Source organism: Talaromyces rugulosus, chromosome V (assembly GCF_013368755.1).
Source record: "Talaromyces rugulosus chromosome V, complete sequence".
NCBI lineage: Eukaryota > Fungi > Ascomycota > Eurotiomycetes > Eurotiales > Trichocomaceae > Talaromyces > Talaromyces rugulosus.
The window spans coordinates 2388556-2404901 of record NC_049565.1 but is presented as its reverse complement, the minus strand read 5'-3'; the positions used below and the strand labels follow the sequence as shown (position 1 = coordinate 2404901).

The following is a 16346-nucleotide window of genomic DNA, read 5'->3' as shown; positions in this document are numbered from 1 at the left end:
ATAAACAAGAATTGCTGTACATATCTATTTTTAAACTACTATGGAGACTTTCACATTGACCCTTAGAGAAATCCAGCCGTGAATTATTTTTTTTTGAACACTATTGACATCCTACAGCTACAAATCTGTGCTATAATCTAGTACCTGGATGTTTGAACACCGCAGAGACGCTGCAGAACTGCGGGGCAAGCTAGCAATGGATTTTTAAACAGTGTGGAGACAAAGTTTTAAAAGCTGTGCTCCACCGTGATTGAGAAAGATTTTATAAACAATGATAATTCCATTGTAGCTCTTCGAACCTGTCGTGAACGGAATCATGAAAGGTACTCAAGAGTACCCTTACTATGTGGTAGCTTCTAGGTCTGCACGGCCTTGTAGAGTCGGCAAGATGTAAATCTGGGCGAGACGAGAGACAGTCTTTGCGGAGGACATTTGTACCTCGGCGTTCTCCGCTATGTGCTATCTGGGGATTATGATATGGTCAGCGAGCTTACTCTCAACACGGAATAGATGAGGAAAAATACTATAACGTATAACAGGGCGGTGCTTTCAGAAATATGGTTTGCCTTTGGGAAAAAATTCTGGCCTGGGGTTGAACAACAGAGGGACCAATGTCGATATACAAGGTTAAACTTGCCTTGTTTGAATATTCATTTTCGTCATACCACGAAGACAACTCCAGGTACCCATTATCGTTGTTATCTGTAAGCGCTGGTCGTCGATGATGCTGGATATTCCCGCAGTCCTGTTTCCTGCATATAATTTTTTAGTCAAGCAATGGTCGTAATATTAAAGAAGAAGCAAAGTGAAAGATGACAAACCGATTATCAAACCAACTGCAATTCCTGTTCTCTTGCTTGCCGGAAGCGAATCGACAGACCGTGTGGTCTCGTGTTATTGCTTTTGGAACGTATATTTTTATCCACATCCAGAGCGCAGTCTCTTATGTCCTAAGTTAGGTGGTAACACCCTTGGCACAAAGGCGAGTTGCGAGCCAGGCCAAGGCTAGGATATTGGCAAGACAGAAGACAGAAAATATGGGGGGAAGGAGAAAGAATCGACGGATTTCGAATTGAGGTACCTCTTATCAAAAAGTTCGTCAATGTAGTTGTAAAGGTTTGCCAATCTGTGACACAATTCCGGCTGAATTGAAACAAGAAGCCGTTGACCAACAGAGAGAAAGTCTGGTATGATCTGGTATCTCGGCACATGCCATTGCATTTCCGATCATCTTGTCATAAAGACAATGGATGAGGACATTGATGTGAACAGAAAGCCGCATGTTGAGCTCGTGGGTATACCTGTGACCAAAGCTTGGCTTGGAACGGATCGTCGTTGTTGTCGATATTGTCGATATCATACTCCCTCAAGAGACTTCCCTGCTCGAGCCCAGACGTTCTTCAGCTGCGGCAGCTCACTCACTCGTGCCTCTGCTATCATCATACGTTGAAGGAGATACTTCAAGTATGAACCCGGTACCCAATTAGAACGGGAGTCACATCTTGTGACTGGGTTGCGATATTGCTGGATTGTCACATAAGCCAAATCCCAGAGAAGATACGACTCTGCGCTACTTCATATGCGTCTTCAGATAGCACATGTACTCTTCAGGTCTCTCATAAAACTAGCTCCTGCACCACGAAGACGACTGCCACAAAAGGTGTTTGTTTTCTGCGCAGCAGGGCGCCCACATCTAGGAACATTCGGAGAGGCGTTATGCGGTTTCGTAGCGTTTAGTGGACGATTGTGAGACAGTAATTGTTCTGTAACACTAGGAGGCGATAAAAGAGGTATATCAGATAAATATACGTGATTTAAGAGGCTCTGGTTAGCCTCCAAAGGTCATCTGTTGAATGTGGTGTCTGAAAGTGTCGTCGTAGTTTCGATAATGGCAATTTCAAGCTCGTTAAACCATCCGCAATATGGACCATGTAAAGCTGGAGACGGACAAGTCATTGTAGCATGATCTTCTCAGTGGGGACCCTCGTAGACGCAAAGAGACAAATGATCGCCACTGGTAAAATAAGAGCGGAGTTAGTAGATGTCAATAAAAAGGGAATGGTCCCTGAGGATGATGCTCACTTCCTTCGGCTCAGGACCATAAAAGGGTCATCTAGCACTATCATAGATCTGACGTATAACCAGGATTCCTCGCTCGAGGAATATTTCGGATTTGCACTGGCTTCCTAGAAAGACCATTGCACAGTCAATTTTTCAGAGCTTGACAACCGCCCGACGAGCCAGCCATGAAGTTCGATCACGGAACCCGGCCTCCTTTCGAAATGTTGTTGGTGATGTTTTGCGATGCTTTGGTGACGTGGTTTTGGGGAATACTAATTGATGTATAAGAAACTCCGACCAGTAGTCTCAGGATAAACCGGGACAGTCTAAAGGCCCCGGTTATCCTACCTCATGGTGATGTGAAAGGAAGAGAAAATTTTCAGGAGGGAACGGTCAATTTATCAATTTGCAAACGGGGCCCATGCATCAGGTGATCTTGATTGCTGCCCAATACTGACGAGTACAATTGCATTGTTATTCTTCGGAATACGAGTATAGTATGTCGCGAGGGGATCATGTGATTAGGGTTGTCAACAAAACAAACGCATCCGGGATGGCCGCATCACGACGTCATGACCCGAATGGCATATCAACGACTGTAATCTCCCAGCTGAACCATGTCTAGATTATCTCAATGGCATCAAAAGATATTGTTAACACTTTTCTCATCTTTTAACTAATTTGGATTCCCCCACCGAACAGCAATGCCTAGAACCACCGCAATCCTATACCCGCTAATTCCCCATCTGCCTCGGCCATACGTCTTCCCCCTCCAAGCGATATCGCAGCCGTTTTCCTTTCCAACACCGAATAGCGTTCGCGCCAGGTTCAAGGGAGGAGACAGTGCAGCAGCAGGCAGTACAAGTTCCGGTGTCAAGGGCCATCCGTTTCAGGACTGGAAGGGCACCTCTACACAGGACCACGCGGTCAATAGGGTTAGACGAAACGACATCACCGATCCGGAGACTGCGGCCGCGCAGAAAGGCGAGGAAGAGCGTTCTGAAAATGAGGGAATTGCGGATGCAACTAAGAGCGGAGCAACGACTGAGAGAGACTTGCGTCAGAGCACCAAAAGGGCGAAAAACGAGCACCCGCACGCTCCGGAACCAATTATTGGTATGAATGATGAGAAGGGCGGGGTAAGCTATCTTTGCTTTTTCTTTTTTTTTTTTTTTTGTCACTGGCAATTTAATTCTACCTTGTTACAAAATCGTCGGAGAGTGACTGATTCTCGTGGACTATAGAAGGGTGTTTAACGTCGCCTCTAGTGCAGTCGGAGGCTGGTTCGTGTCGAATATCTCTCTTTGTGAATCATGAAGAATACTTCTATCGTCATCTCTCGGTATATAATAAATTGTGGCTACCGGCCAACTCTGAATGACAATACCTAAATCCCCAGTCAGCAATCAAACTCGTGGACAGATACTTCAACTTCACTTACATCGTATTTTCCAACTGCAACAATTTCATCTTCAGAGACCCGCGTGCCTCCGGATCCTTCGACGTAGGCGATAGGGACGTCACCCATGACCTTCCGTGCTACATCACCGACAGTGCTGTTTCTAAGATGTGTCAATGATAGCTATATTCGACAGGGTTCTTAGTTGAACTCACTTCTTGACAAGAACACAATCTCGAAATACAGCGGTAGAGCCGGCCCCTGATGCATATGTGTGGATGTTGCGCACTGGGAAAATCGGTACCAGCCCTAGAACCTCTGCAGCTCGTGACAAACATTGCACGACTCCCGTAGACCCAAATCTATAAAGCACCATATCCTTCAAGTTTTCGACGCGTCTAAAGAGAGTTAGTAAAGCTTCAGACATAGACAGAACGTGAAGAGACATACGTTTTGAGCTTCTCGTCCATTTCCTTCAGACCTCCTCCATCCGGCTCGCCCATCTCTAATAAATCTTCTCGGGTGTCTACAAACTCGCTTCCCTCAATGTACTTGACATACCCCTGTTTCGCCAGTCTCCTCAGGAAAACCTCTGAGATTGCCGAGCAGAGAATAATGGTCTGCGGATCTTGCATTCGAGCGATTTTACTAATGTTCTGAGTCGCAATAAGTCAGCCGTTGCCTGAATTACTGTGAAGGTATTTTTTCTCATCTCACCTTGTCTGCGTCTGGGTGGTCGATTTTGTTCAGTGCGAAAACCGTTGGGAATTTTTCATCGATAAAGGTGTTCACAACCTTCTCTATAGTTTCGTTGGACCATTCTTCAAGTGGTTCTTTCATGTTGAGACGGTCTAGACATCGAGCGACCGTCTGCTGTGTACTTCCATAACCAGAGAATTGATTCTGCAACGTCTCCACGGGTGACGCCTCTGTAAAAGGTATTAGCGACAGCTAAAGACAAAGAAGCGGAGGCTTTTGTATCGTACTTAGAGCGACGTGTCTTCGTTTGATCGAGCCCCTTGTCAAATTAGCAATTGAAAAAAGTTTTTCTCAGACAAGGAAGAAAAAGTACCATTTCTCCATCAAATTCCCTTGTACCCATCGAACAATTTCCGACCTGAGCCAGACAATATCCTGCGATGGATCATATCCCCTAGTCTCTTTCCCTAATATTTTTCCCCCATTCAGCACATGTGCGCACCTATGCTCAATCGTAGTAGCATCCCCTACCTTCAGCATCCGTCGTACCACTCACATCCACGACGTGGATCAGAGCGTCTGCATGTCTCAAATCGTCCAAGAATTTATTCCCCAGCCCTTTTCCCTCGTGCGCGCCCGGAACCAGCCCGGCGACATCAAGCAGCTCAATTGGAACAGATCTCCGTCCGTCGGTACAACCGCCGTAGTTGGGCTTGCATTTGTCTGATACGTTGAATCGTTTGCATGCGCAGTCTATTTGCAGGTATCCGATCGCTCTTTGGGGGTCAATGGTTGTGAATCTGGGATCGTATTGCGATTAGTGAATTTGTTTCATCAAATATGCGGACAGTTGAGTTTGGCGAAAGAAGAAGAAGAAGAGGGAGGGGCATACGGGAAATTTCCTATACAGCACAGTCGATAAAGAGTCAGCAATATCCGTTTTCTCCAATCAGGCTAGATAAACAGCGCGTCTAATAACTCACCGACTTTGGAAGAAGCATCCGTCAGACTATTCAGCGTTGTCGACTTTCCACTGGAAGGCTTCAACAGATATATCAATCCTGGTCAGCGCGCGGAGCTAGAGAGGTGCGGGGTGCTCATATTTTTTTGTAAAAAATCACCTTTCCAACCAACCCTATTAAGGGATCGCGAGGCATTCTTTCTGCGTTTTGGAGTATGCCAGCAGAATTTTATAGCTTCCTGTTTTTTCCCCCGCAAAGATCAATTTCAAGCTGATGAGGTAGCAGAGCTTAAACATGCGACTTTTTTTTAAACGGTAATCTTGCGATAACCAAATCGGTACGGCGGGCGATTCGGACAAAGCTGAAGGAATGATTGATCGACTTCTAGAAATTCCATCGGATTTCTAGTGTCCTGTTATTTACATGCTAGAGGGATATGATTGGCCAAATGCATCAATTTGTATATAACTTGTTGTGTTGCGCCTTAATGGTTTATTCGATTATGATTTAGGTCATATTAATGCAATATTGGTCTACTCTTGTAGGCAGTAAAAACCACCGTCTCAAATATTGCGTTGAAATTGTGACTAGTATACCGTGTATGACTTTACAGAGAATAGACAAACTCGGGGTTTTCTCGATCCGTCAAATCACGCCAGCTAAATAATGAAACAAGTCAGTAACACAACGATAAAACATCAGAATCAATAGATAATAACTCACCCTTGGTTTTCCAGACGCACATAATCAGGTCTAGCCCTAATAACTGCCTTGCGCCTGTTCTCGCGTCGACACCACCAGTTGATAAACAAAAGATCGACAATACACAGACCAAAGCACACGAGAATCGTGACCTCGGCGGAGACGTAGCGAGGCGCATCTGAAGGCCGGAATGTCTGCGGTCCGATGATATTACCGGTGCAATACCCAATCAGATAGAGAGCTGCGACTGTGGTCTTCTTCGTGTATCCTGCAATATTGCTCGAGATAAGAGACAAAACTGTGGCACCTGTCGCTGGAAGCGCCTGTGTCATGTAATACCCAACCAAACGGCCAGTATCGTTCGAAATTGGCAAGGCAATAATCAGAAGCATTCCGATACTTGCACACAGCATGGGCAGGCACGCCACAAGCGTCCGCTGTTGGAAGTAGTCGCCAGCCAACCCATTCGATACACAGGCAACAATCACCACAGCACCGCCGGGTGTGCCATAGAGCAGACTCTCTTGTGCACTGTACCCAAAGTTTTCGATCAACTGACTGAAAAAGTTGGTTATTCCACCATTGGGAATATCCGAAAGCACGCCGTACGCGAACAGAGCCCAGTTCAGAGGATCTAGCAGGGCCTCGCGAAATTGGTACCATTTAAATTTCGTATTACCAATGCCCTGCTCGTTCTCACGGACTCTTTCGAGTGCCAATAGGCGGTCCCTTTCGTTTAGCCATCGGCAATTTAGTTGATTGTCTGGGATGACGTAAAAGAATAGAAGCCCGACTAGGGTCTAGGTACGACTCAAAATTAGCGTCAACATTATAATAGTATCTATGCTGAAATAGGCTTACCGTAAAACAGCCAATTGCAATGAAGATGATCTTCCATCCTGCGAGAGCAGCTCCCTGCTCACTGACACTTCTCGAGATGCCATACGCAACCAGCCCGCCTACAATCTGTCCCCATCCATTGGAACTGATCCAAATACCGGTACGGGAGTTGTGTTCCTTGACTGTATACCATTGTGATGACAAGAGAGCAAACCCGGGCATGCTGGCAGCTTCAAACATCCCCAGGAAAAACCTGATAGCCATGCCTCCCGAGAAGTTGGTCAGGGTAGCAGAGAGCGCGAGAACTCCTCCCCATGCAGTAACACAAAACGCAGAGTACTTGGCAAGTGGCAGAACCTGGAGAAGGCGATTCGTAGGATACTAGATAATTCAAGCAAGTAAGCAAAAGCCCGAGGTTCGGAGTATTCTTAGAGAAAGTCCTAAGACGAACCTCCCAAATTAAAAAGCCCAAGTAAAAAATTGATCCTAGCCATTGGTAATTATCTTTAACCAGATGGATGTCCTCCTTGATTCCCATGACGCTGGCATACGAAAGGGTGGTTTTGTCCAGGTAATTGAGCCCGAATACAAGACATCTATCAAACCTCTCAGTACTCGCACTTCCTCTCTCCACTTCAAAGCTCGAGCTAACTTACAGAACGGGCATGAGATGCCAGTCAATCGTTCGAAGCAATCGCTTGTTGGTTGCTTCATCCAAAACCAACGGGGGGCCTTGGTATCTGGCAAATGCCTTCATGGCCTCGTCGTCATCATTAGAGTATTTCTGGACGGTATCCTCCGTCACAACTGCAGCGTCTTCGATCTCCATCGGGGTGATCTTTTCCACGGGTGGCTGGGTGGCCGCATTGCCATGATCTGAACCCATCTCGACCTCCTCGACTTCCCTTGCAACGAGAGTCATGTCCTAGAGAGCCTTGAGAAAAGGCATAACAAGGGTAGCTACGGCAGCAACCATCAGAGAGAACGGGCAAGGAGGTAGATATATCGCCGTCCATCACGTGGAATCTGCAGCCCCGGGATGCGCTAAAGGCAAAGCTGGGGAAGGAGCAGCCCCGTAGAGGCCGGACCTGCCCCGACGGGCTCGACCGCGCTGAGGCCGACCATCACCGACCATCGCCGGTCGTGGGGGAAAAAGTCTCGCGACAACAAGAAGTCTTTTTTTCGTCTCGCCAATAGAAATTACTAGGCTGGTCTGCAGACGATTTGCCGAGATGGTTATGCATTCTGCCGACGATTGTTTCTCCGCATTCCAGCCAGTCGGTGCGGGCAGTCTGAAACCCCTCATCTATAAAGAGGACATTTGCGAATTGCTGTTGAGTTAACTAATCATTGAACACACAGAAGCTCTGTCTACCTTATCCAGATTCAATCTCGCTTTTGCTGCGACCATCTTCACACCATGGCTAACCCAGTGGGAATGGGAACTCTCAATCCTCCGCCACCGTCGAACAACACTGTTCGCGTGCGCATGGTAGACACTACCTCAGTTATGTCTCTGCACGCCGAAGCCTTTTTGAAACCGGTCATGCCCGGACACGAGATCATGAGCGTGACGACCATGGCCTTTCTGATTGAAAACGAGAAACTTGGAAAGAAGGCGATGTTTGATCTGGGGACACGAAAAGACTACTGGAACTCTCCGCCGATGACGCTGCAGCGCATCAAAGATGCTATTCCCGGTGTCCGGATTGACAAGGATGTTACTGAGATTCTGCAAGAAAAAGGAATGTCGCTGGGTGAAATTGGTACGTACCACCAGTTCGTTGTCTTTCGTTTTCGCTGCTAACTGTTATACCTCAGACGATATTATCTGGTCGCACAGTCACTGGGACCACATGGGCAGTCCTAATCTATTTCCTCACTCGACGAATCTCTGCTACGGAAAGGGAACCGGCGTTTTCCCTGGCTACCCTCACAACCCGACTTCCAACCTGAACGCGGAGGACTTTGAGGGAAGGAAGTGCGTAGAGATTGACTGCAAGGACCTGCACATTGGACCATTTCCGGCGCATGACTTCTATGGTGACGGCTCTCTATATCTACTTGACACTCCCGGCCACTGGCCAGGCCATCTGTGCGCTCTCGCCCGCACCACGCCCAACACTTTTCTCTTCCTCGGTGGAGATATCTGTCACTTCTCTGGAGACTTCCGGCCGAGCGAATGGATTCCTTTCCCCAAAACCGTTCCAGAGGCAGCCTTGCGTGGACATGCCAGAAAATACCCCATGCCCTGTCCGTGTGCCTTTTTCAGCGACCACCATCCTCAATTGCACGATGAAGAGATTGATCCATCCACAGTCGACAAGGAGAAGACAGCCTTCTACCGTCTTTCGACCCATAAGCATTCATCTTACAAAGACCCTGCGTTGGCAACGATAACAACTGCCAAGATGCAGCAGTACTTTGACTCGGACCCGAATGTGCTAGTCTGCTTGTCTCACGACACTTCGTTAGTCGATCTTCTGCCGACCTTCAACGATAGCCCAGAGAAAGACCTCAACAAATGGAAGGAGCAGGGTCTGAAGGAGAAATGTCACTGGGGCTGGCTTGGAGAATTGCCGCGGTACGACAACGACGGCAATGTCATCGGCCAAGGGTACCGGGAGATTCCCGTTGTGGAGGGCTTGTGGAAGGAAGGTCGTCGGGTTGAGTCATTTGACTAATAGTGGACTGAGTTTGTTCAATATAGATGGCGTCGGTGTAGAGTGCTTATATGTAGGAGTAGAATAGACCAATTTGAATTTTTGAAATTTTTTTTTCCACCTGTCCATATTCAAATGTTCACATGCGTGTCTCATTCTATAAAAATACGTACATATCTAAATTTTACGCGTAATGATATGAAAGCCATATTGATCTATTCATAAACAGATGCCAATACACTGCATGTGGCAAGCCAGCATAAAACAGATATCTTGCCCCGACTTCTGATCGTAATCACATAACATTGAAAGTCTAAGAATGCTCTAACCATCAATGCGTCTACCAAATGAAAAAAAATACACATAAAAATCTATACAAAAACACAAAAACTCTAAACAGTCACAGCAGCAACCTCCACCTGATTCACGTTAGCCTTGACAGGAATCTGAACACTCGCTGCCTTGGCATTGTCTCTGGCCACCTTTTGAGTAGCAACCGTAATAGCGATATCCAGCGCATTCTGGCTGCTCTTGACACTCGCAATGTTCTTCCCGGCAATATCAAACGCAGTGCCATGCGCCGGAGTCGCAATCACAACGGGCAAACCACCCTGCACGGTGACACCGCCGTCAAACCCAATAACCTTGAGCGCAATCTGTCCTTGGTCGTGGTACATGGTCACGATGCCATCGTAATTGGCGCGGCCGACGAAGATGGTATCGGATGGGAAGGGGCCTTTGGCATCTATTCCCAGTTCCTGTGCCATGGCCACTCCAGGGCGGATCTCGTCGATTTCTTCGCGGCCAAAGAGCCCGTTTTCGCCGTTGTGTGGGTTTAGAGCGCAGACGCCAATGCGCGGGTTCTGAATGCCAGAGTCGGAGCTTTTTTTTTTTTTTTGCTGTTAGACTGGAGTTTTCTTTTTTTTTCCCTCGGGCGGGCAAGGATCACTTACAGCAGGCTGTGTAGTAGATTAATAGCTTCTTTGACCCCGTTCTTGTTGATACGCCCTGAAACGTCTTTGATGCCGACATGGCTGGTAACACGCGACGTCCACAGGCCTGGGATGATGTTGATCTCACTGGTCACACCCTCGTGGCCCATATGCATGGCAAACCAGCGCAGTTCGTCCTCCTCATGCATACCGGCCATATGCAATGAGGTCTTGTTCAATGGGGTAAAGACAATAGCATCCGCTTCACCCTGGTTAACAAGAGCCACCGCACGCCGCAATTGATACAACGTCCTTTGTCCAGCCTCAATCGAAATCTTGCCGCGCGCAATCGGCGTTGTCGGAGCAGTGCCATCGTCTAGCACCTTGACGCTCTGTGGCCCCGCAGCATCTGCGATGGGGATGTTTACTTGGGCGACTGCGGCGGCGGCTTCGACTTCGCTTTTGTCGGCCAGCACAATAAGGTCTGCGCGCGCTCGATTTTGGGGATCGGCTAGGAGCTTGGCTGCCAGTTCAGGACCGACACCGGCTGGGTCACCCAAGGTGACGGCGATGCGAGGCCGGGAGACTGTGTTCTGTATAGCGATTCAGCTCTATACAGGGTTGGGACAACAACAGATTGTACTTTAAGAGAGACATACCGGAGACATTGTGAATTTTTGTATCAAATATTGCCAACTCTCTTACTGCGGTGGTTTTAATGTATAGTCGAGAAAGCTATCAACATGGATGGATGATATATTGAAATGCCGGTGCTCGGGCTTTCTCCAAGAGCAAAATAGAGTTATGCAGTTAACCACCTCGCGGGGCACACTTGTTATTTCAAAGCCATCGGCACGTATGCCCTGCGGCCTGCTGCAGACTCAGCTGGCATTTACCGGCATAGTCGATCCCCTCTAACCAGGAGAAATCATCAGCCGGTCAAGTTCCCCGACAAGAAAAGCGAGTCGGCCACATGCCGACTGAGGCCGACGGGTGTTGACCGTACCACGCCGGGTTCTCCGCGGTTTGGCTGCGGGGCTCATTGTCGGACGTTCCGCCGAGTGTAATGACTCGTGATGGATTAAAGAGTCTGTTTATCACATGGGAAGGGAAATTAATATCTGTAGGAAGAGTTTATAATGTCTGGGTGGGAATCGGGGTGGCCAATTACTGGGTGGCATTGACAAAAAAGGGCTAGAAGAGCCTGAGTACATGCAATGCATTTCACCGTGTATATCGAGAGCTTTCTTTAGGGCGTCATCAAGGCTATATATTTTCTAAAAAACAATTATTTCTCTTGCTTGGTGGAAACAGCTCCATAAGGTAACAATTTACATGTGTAAACGCCATTGATAAATCCTCTCTTTATCTGCCGATGTCTCTTATATTTCCTCAAAGAAATGAGTGACGAGAATATACTACATACTCTAACTAGCACCCCGTTTCATATCAAGGTACCGAAGTTAAACCCAGTAGCAATGTCTTCAATACAATCTTCAACATGCGTATCATTGCTCAGAATGTCATCTAGATCTGAATGTCTATTATTGGCCAGTCTATCAAGGTGGGCCTAGAAGTTCCCCGGACTTTAGACCGAAACTAGCCCTTTTAGAATAGACCGAAATTCGTGGACGCGATTGCCCACCTGCTCTGCACGAATAACTTCCAATTATCTTGTTGAGGGGAATGCATTTCGAATTTTAAAAGCCCGTCGGTTTTCCTGTATCCGACGACATGGAGAAAGCCGACTTTGCAGAGCCAGCAGCTCCCCCCACGGCCGACGCTTCCAGCCCGCCAACAAAACGACAGCGGAGAGCAAGCTCCCCAGGCGCAACACCTACCACCGCCACCATCCAACCATCACGAAAGGGCCGAGCATGCTCCACATGCCGCAAGCTGAAAATAAAATGCGACTCTGCCGACCGCGACATGCGCAGCTGCTCGCGCTGCGTGCGCCTCGGTCTGCAATGTATTCGCAAGCGGCCGTGGGTAGCAGTCGGCGGCGATGTCGGCGGAGAAGGATGGCAGCAGCAGACAAACATTACCATTTTCAAAATCGAGCGCGCCGTGGAGGATATGTTGGAAAAGCTTAACATGCCCGCCCTAGACCTATATGCGCAAACGCCCATTGTCGAGCCAGTGCAGTCACCGCGGTCCACGCGACAGAATTCGCAGGATCCGGGCTCTGGGATCGAGAAAAGGGGCGAGCAGCGAGATGTATCACCAGGACCGATGCATAGTTTGATTGAAGCCACTCGACTCAACGGGCTTTGTAGTCAGCTACGGAGCGTGAAGCAGCGGCGAAAGGGCGGCATGAGACGGATGGACACGGATCTGATTTCGGAAAAGGTTATCACGTATGAGCAGGCCGAGGAGATGTTCGAACTGTATGTCTGGGATGTTATCAGGGCTTTATATTGATTGGTCTAACGCATTGCATAGATTCAAAACACTCCTGTCGCCGCATCTTTTCTCTGCCTCCATCCCGCCCGATGCCAGTTTGGAAACAGTGCGTACCTCATCGACCGTGCTGTTTACGGCCATTATGCTGGTCAGTGCTCTCCATATCTCTGGGTACGAGAAGATCCACGAGGCCTGTCACGGCCGTTTCCTGGGACTTGTATCGTCTGCCATTTTTGATCGATTCCACACATTGGACGACATCCGCGGGCTCTGCGTGGCTGCTCTCTGGCAGCCCGACCTAAGCTGGAAACTGAGTGGTCTGAGTATCCGAATGGCTACCGAGCTCAATCTCCACCATGCCTTTTACGAAGCCTTCCACACTCCGGAAATTAGCGACGATGTACGACGAGAGTGTCTTGAAAAGGCAAGACTGTGGTATCTTCTTTTTGTCCTCGACCACCAGTCCAGTATTGCGTACGGACGGCCTCCCGTTATGGCGGAACTACGGCCCATCAAGGATTACGAAGTGCTTTTAAAGTCACCCTGGTGCACGGCACAAGACCGGGCTCTTATCGCCCAGGTCACCGGCTTCGTGATTCTGAGCAAGGCATTCGAAACATTTGGCCTCGAGCCCAAGCGAACAATGGGCGGCGACGATGCCTCCGTCATGACGCATTTACGGTTCACCGAAGACGTGCGCATGTGGAAAGAACGCTGGAAAACGCCGCAGTCCTTTGAATCGTTTGGTCTACCATTGGGGGAAGTCGATTTGCATTATCACTTTAGCAACTTAGTGCTCCACTCGCTCGTTCTACGCGGCCGGCCGTTGGAGAATCTCCAGGATTTGCCGACTAGCCTACGGCCGCTGACGCTGCGAGCCATCGAGGCGTCTCATGCGCTGCTTCGGTATTTTATCGAAGAACCAGGATCTCGTGAAGGGCTTGTGGGCATGCCACTGTACCTGCACTCGATGATCGCCTTTGCAGTAGTCTTTCTCATGAAAATGGCTCATCGGTGGCACGTCATTGGCATCACCATAGACCCCACAGAAACAACACGGCCACTGATTGAGGGCATCATCAAGTTACTGCGGAGCTGCAAAGCTGGTGCAAATCATATGGTGTTTAGCATGGCCAATGGATTCGACCGCATACTCAAGCAGGCTTCGCGGGCTGATCAGAAAAAAGTGTACCAGCTGGATACTGCTTCTGCACAGGGGAATTCGCAGTTACAGTGGAACAACAGGGCCTTGGAAATGGATCGCAATCGACCTTCTTCGTCCACTTGGATGATGATGTCCCCGAATCAGCAAACAGCCACATCTTCATACATGCTAGAGAACCAGCAGCAGCAGCAGCAGCCGCCGCCACAACAGCAGGGAATCGTTTTTGATGCAGATACCCCGTCGAATTCAAACTATACATACCCGTTGCAGCCCATATCGGATATGTCCTCGTCGTACGAGAATTGGGATTTTCAAGACGAAGAGCTGTGGACTCTGGGTATGGGCTACGACCTGCTTGCGCCTAGCGGAGAGGGGCTAGCGAATACGGATTTTCCTTTTTTCTTGTCGGATCAACGGCGGTAATACGTTCAATTTATTTGGTGTAATACTATTCACGGCATATCTATATAACAAACATGTACGATCAGCTCCGCAATAGCGAGGAACCAAGGACGGGGAAATCAATACGAAACCTATTTAGAGTGTATTGCGTCTACACCCTTTACGACATTCTTCAAATCGCTCGAGAACTCAGGAACTAGGGCTGGGTTTTTCGGCACAGCTTGATAGGATTTGTGTGTCGGTATTCCAAACACAAATTCCACGAGCCATTTGAAGAAGCTCGAGTACGCTCCGTAGCTAGGCCCGTGGAGATCCTGACAATGAACGATCTTGCCCTCGGCGTCGAATGTAATCATATCGAGCTATATGAAAGTCTTCTTGTCAGTCCAAATTCTGCTACTTACAGGAAGTTCAGAAGCAACCTACGCTATTGGTAGATCCAAATGGCGTGTTCTTCGTACTATAAACCCAGCACTGTCCGCCCTTGGCCCCGTCCTCGAATACCTCCGCAACGACATGTTTTACCTCGACACTGGCATGTCCCTTGGCAAGCTTCAACCTTTGTCCTAGCTTGGTCAAAAACGCGTCGCGGCCTCCTTCAGAAGGAGGGAGATCGGCATGCTGTACTGCGAACTCGGTGGCGAGAAGACCAACGATTTTATCAGAGGTCGTGTCATGTTCGTTGCCGAGCAAGTTCACAAAATCGAGACTTTTTTGCTTGATGCTCAATATATCAAGAGTACAAGCCATGACTAACCACTAGAAGAGTTTATCTAATGAGGACTTTCGATAAATAGCTTGTATATGTTTATTGAAGTAAAATGGATTTTTTTCCGCTAGTTAAATACCAACTTAGGCGTGAGTTGCGTAGCCTACTTCGTGTTCAGGATTTCAGGACTGCTCCAATCCCGGTTATTCAATGCGAGACTATAATGTCGCTTTGGGAGAGTTTATAGATCAGCCAGCACTCTTCTCTTAAGTTTCGCTTTATACTGACATTCGGATGCTCTCTAAGCGTTCTGGTTGGCTATAAAGAGGTAAGCCATAGTAAGCCAGATGCGGAACGCCGGAATTAGGTTGAATATCGAATCCCGCCGGTCCTGACGCAACTATGCGATAACAAGTACAATAACTAATTGTAGGTATTATTATTGACTCTAGCAATTTGCGTGACAGAAAAAAAAATAGGATTGTTCTATTACAAATCCGTTGGCTATTAAAATTCAGTCTTCCGCTCATCCATTGTGCATTATAATTTAGAGTCGACAAACTATCAAGGCGAAATGCATCTCTTCATTCTGGGAGCGACAGGGCGAACCGGCGTCTACGGTTATAAGTATGCACTAGAACAAGGTTGGTCCATTTTCATCAAAATTAGTAAAATACGGTTGCTAATCTCTCGCTTCAGGCTTCTTGGTCACTATTCTTGTCCGTAAAGCCCAAGGGATAGAGCCGCATGCTGCAGTCACCATCGTCGAAGGCTCTTGTCTATCAGACGAGGATGTGCAACGGGCTTTCGAAGCTGCCGGTGTTGCCGTTGATGCAGTTCTCGTATTCCTCAGTGCCCAGCGCGTTGGTCAAAACCCCTGGGGGAAATTCATTGGACCACCACGCCTACTCGCAGACTCAACCGCCAATGCCACGCGGGCTCTACGCACGCAGAAACAGCAGCCAGTGGGCAGGCCTCGCTTGGTTGTGATGAGCGCCCTCGGTGTTGGCGAAAGCTACTCAGTCACGCCTTACCTATTTCGATTCATGATGAAGTACAGCAATATTTCTAAATCTTATGTGGATCACAATGAGGTTAACGATGAGATCGAGGCAAACTGTGCAAGTGAAATCTCGTGGACTCTTGCACTGCCCGTGGGACTCAAAGATTGTGGCCAAAAGCCTGTGAAAACCTTTGACAGCACCGAGTCAGGAGCTAGCTTGTTTATCACTCGCGAAAGCTGTGCCAGGTGGATGATAGATGTAGCATCGGGGAAGGAAGGCGATAAGTTCAGCAACAAGAGGGTCATTGTATCAAATTAATGTGTACTTGGAAGTTTCTGTCCGTATTAATTCACTAGTCTAGTTAAACCCTTTTTATCGACTAACATTTTTCTAAGCCGAAATTGA

At 48.1% G+C, this 16346-nt stretch overlaps 7 protein-coding genes across 7 annotated transcripts; 4 read left to right on the top strand and 3 right to left on the bottom strand.

Moving 5' to 3' along the window:
* Positions 1–2765: 2765 nt before the first annotated feature.
* TRUGW13939_09382 (uncharacterized protein) lies at positions 2766–3317 on the top strand (the record flags this gene model as incomplete). The annotated part of the gene is made up of 2 exons (XM_035492504.1): positions 2766–3200; positions 3306–3317. 2 exons carry the CDS (start codon positions 2766–2768, stop codon positions 3315–3317), a joined length of 447 nt encoding a protein of 148 aa, XP_035348397.1.
* A 2411-nt stretch (positions 3318–5728) lies between these two features.
* Positions 5729–7588, bottom strand: TRUGW13939_09381 (uncharacterized protein; the record flags this gene model as incomplete). The annotated part of the gene is made up of 5 exons (XM_035492503.1): positions 5729–5780; positions 5845–6623; positions 6685–7044; positions 7115–7259; positions 7320–7588. Coding segments are annotated over 5 exons (1605 nt in total), but the record flags the coding sequence as incomplete, so codon positions are not given.
* A 495-nt stretch (positions 7589–8083) lies between these two features.
* TRUGW13939_09380 (uncharacterized protein) lies at positions 8084–9347 on the top strand (the record flags this gene model as incomplete). Its single annotated transcript, XM_035492502.1, has 2 exons — positions 8084–8429; positions 8485–9347. The coding sequence occupies 2 exons, from the start codon at positions 8084–8086 to the stop codon at positions 9345–9347; spliced, it is 1209 nt and encodes a 402-aa protein (XP_035348395.1).
* Positions 9348–9718: 371 nt separating this feature from the next.
* TRUGW13939_09379 (uncharacterized protein) lies at positions 9719–10926 on the bottom strand (the record flags this gene model as incomplete). Its single annotated transcript, XM_035492501.1, has 3 exons — positions 9719–10208; positions 10280–10851; positions 10918–10926. 3 exons carry the CDS (start codon positions 10924–10926, stop codon positions 9719–9721), a joined length of 1071 nt encoding a protein of 356 aa, XP_035348394.1.
* Positions 10927–11992: 1066 nt separating this feature from the next.
* On the top strand, positions 11993–14249 carry TRUGW13939_09378 (uncharacterized protein; the record flags this gene model as incomplete). The annotated part of the gene is made up of 2 exons (XM_035492500.1): positions 11993–12645; positions 12701–14249. The coding sequence occupies 2 exons, from the start codon at positions 11993–11995 to the stop codon at positions 14247–14249; spliced, it is 2202 nt and encodes a 733-aa protein (XP_035348393.1).
* Positions 14250–14359: 110 nt separating this feature from the next.
* TRUGW13939_09377 (uncharacterized protein) lies at positions 14360–14978 on the bottom strand (the record flags this gene model as incomplete). The annotated part of the gene is made up of 2 exons (XM_035492499.1): positions 14360–14590; positions 14655–14978. The coding sequence occupies 2 exons, from the start codon at positions 14976–14978 to the stop codon at positions 14360–14362; spliced, it is 555 nt and encodes a 184-aa protein (XP_035348392.1).
* Positions 14979–15511: 533 nt separating this feature from the next.
* TRUGW13939_09376 (uncharacterized protein) lies at positions 15512–16259 on the top strand (the record flags this gene model as incomplete). Its single annotated transcript, XM_035492498.1, has 2 exons — positions 15512–15581; positions 15637–16259. The coding sequence occupies 2 exons, from the start codon at positions 15512–15514 to the stop codon at positions 16257–16259; spliced, it is 693 nt and encodes a 230-aa protein (XP_035348391.1).
* Between the last annotated feature and the right edge of the window lie 87 nt (positions 16260–16346).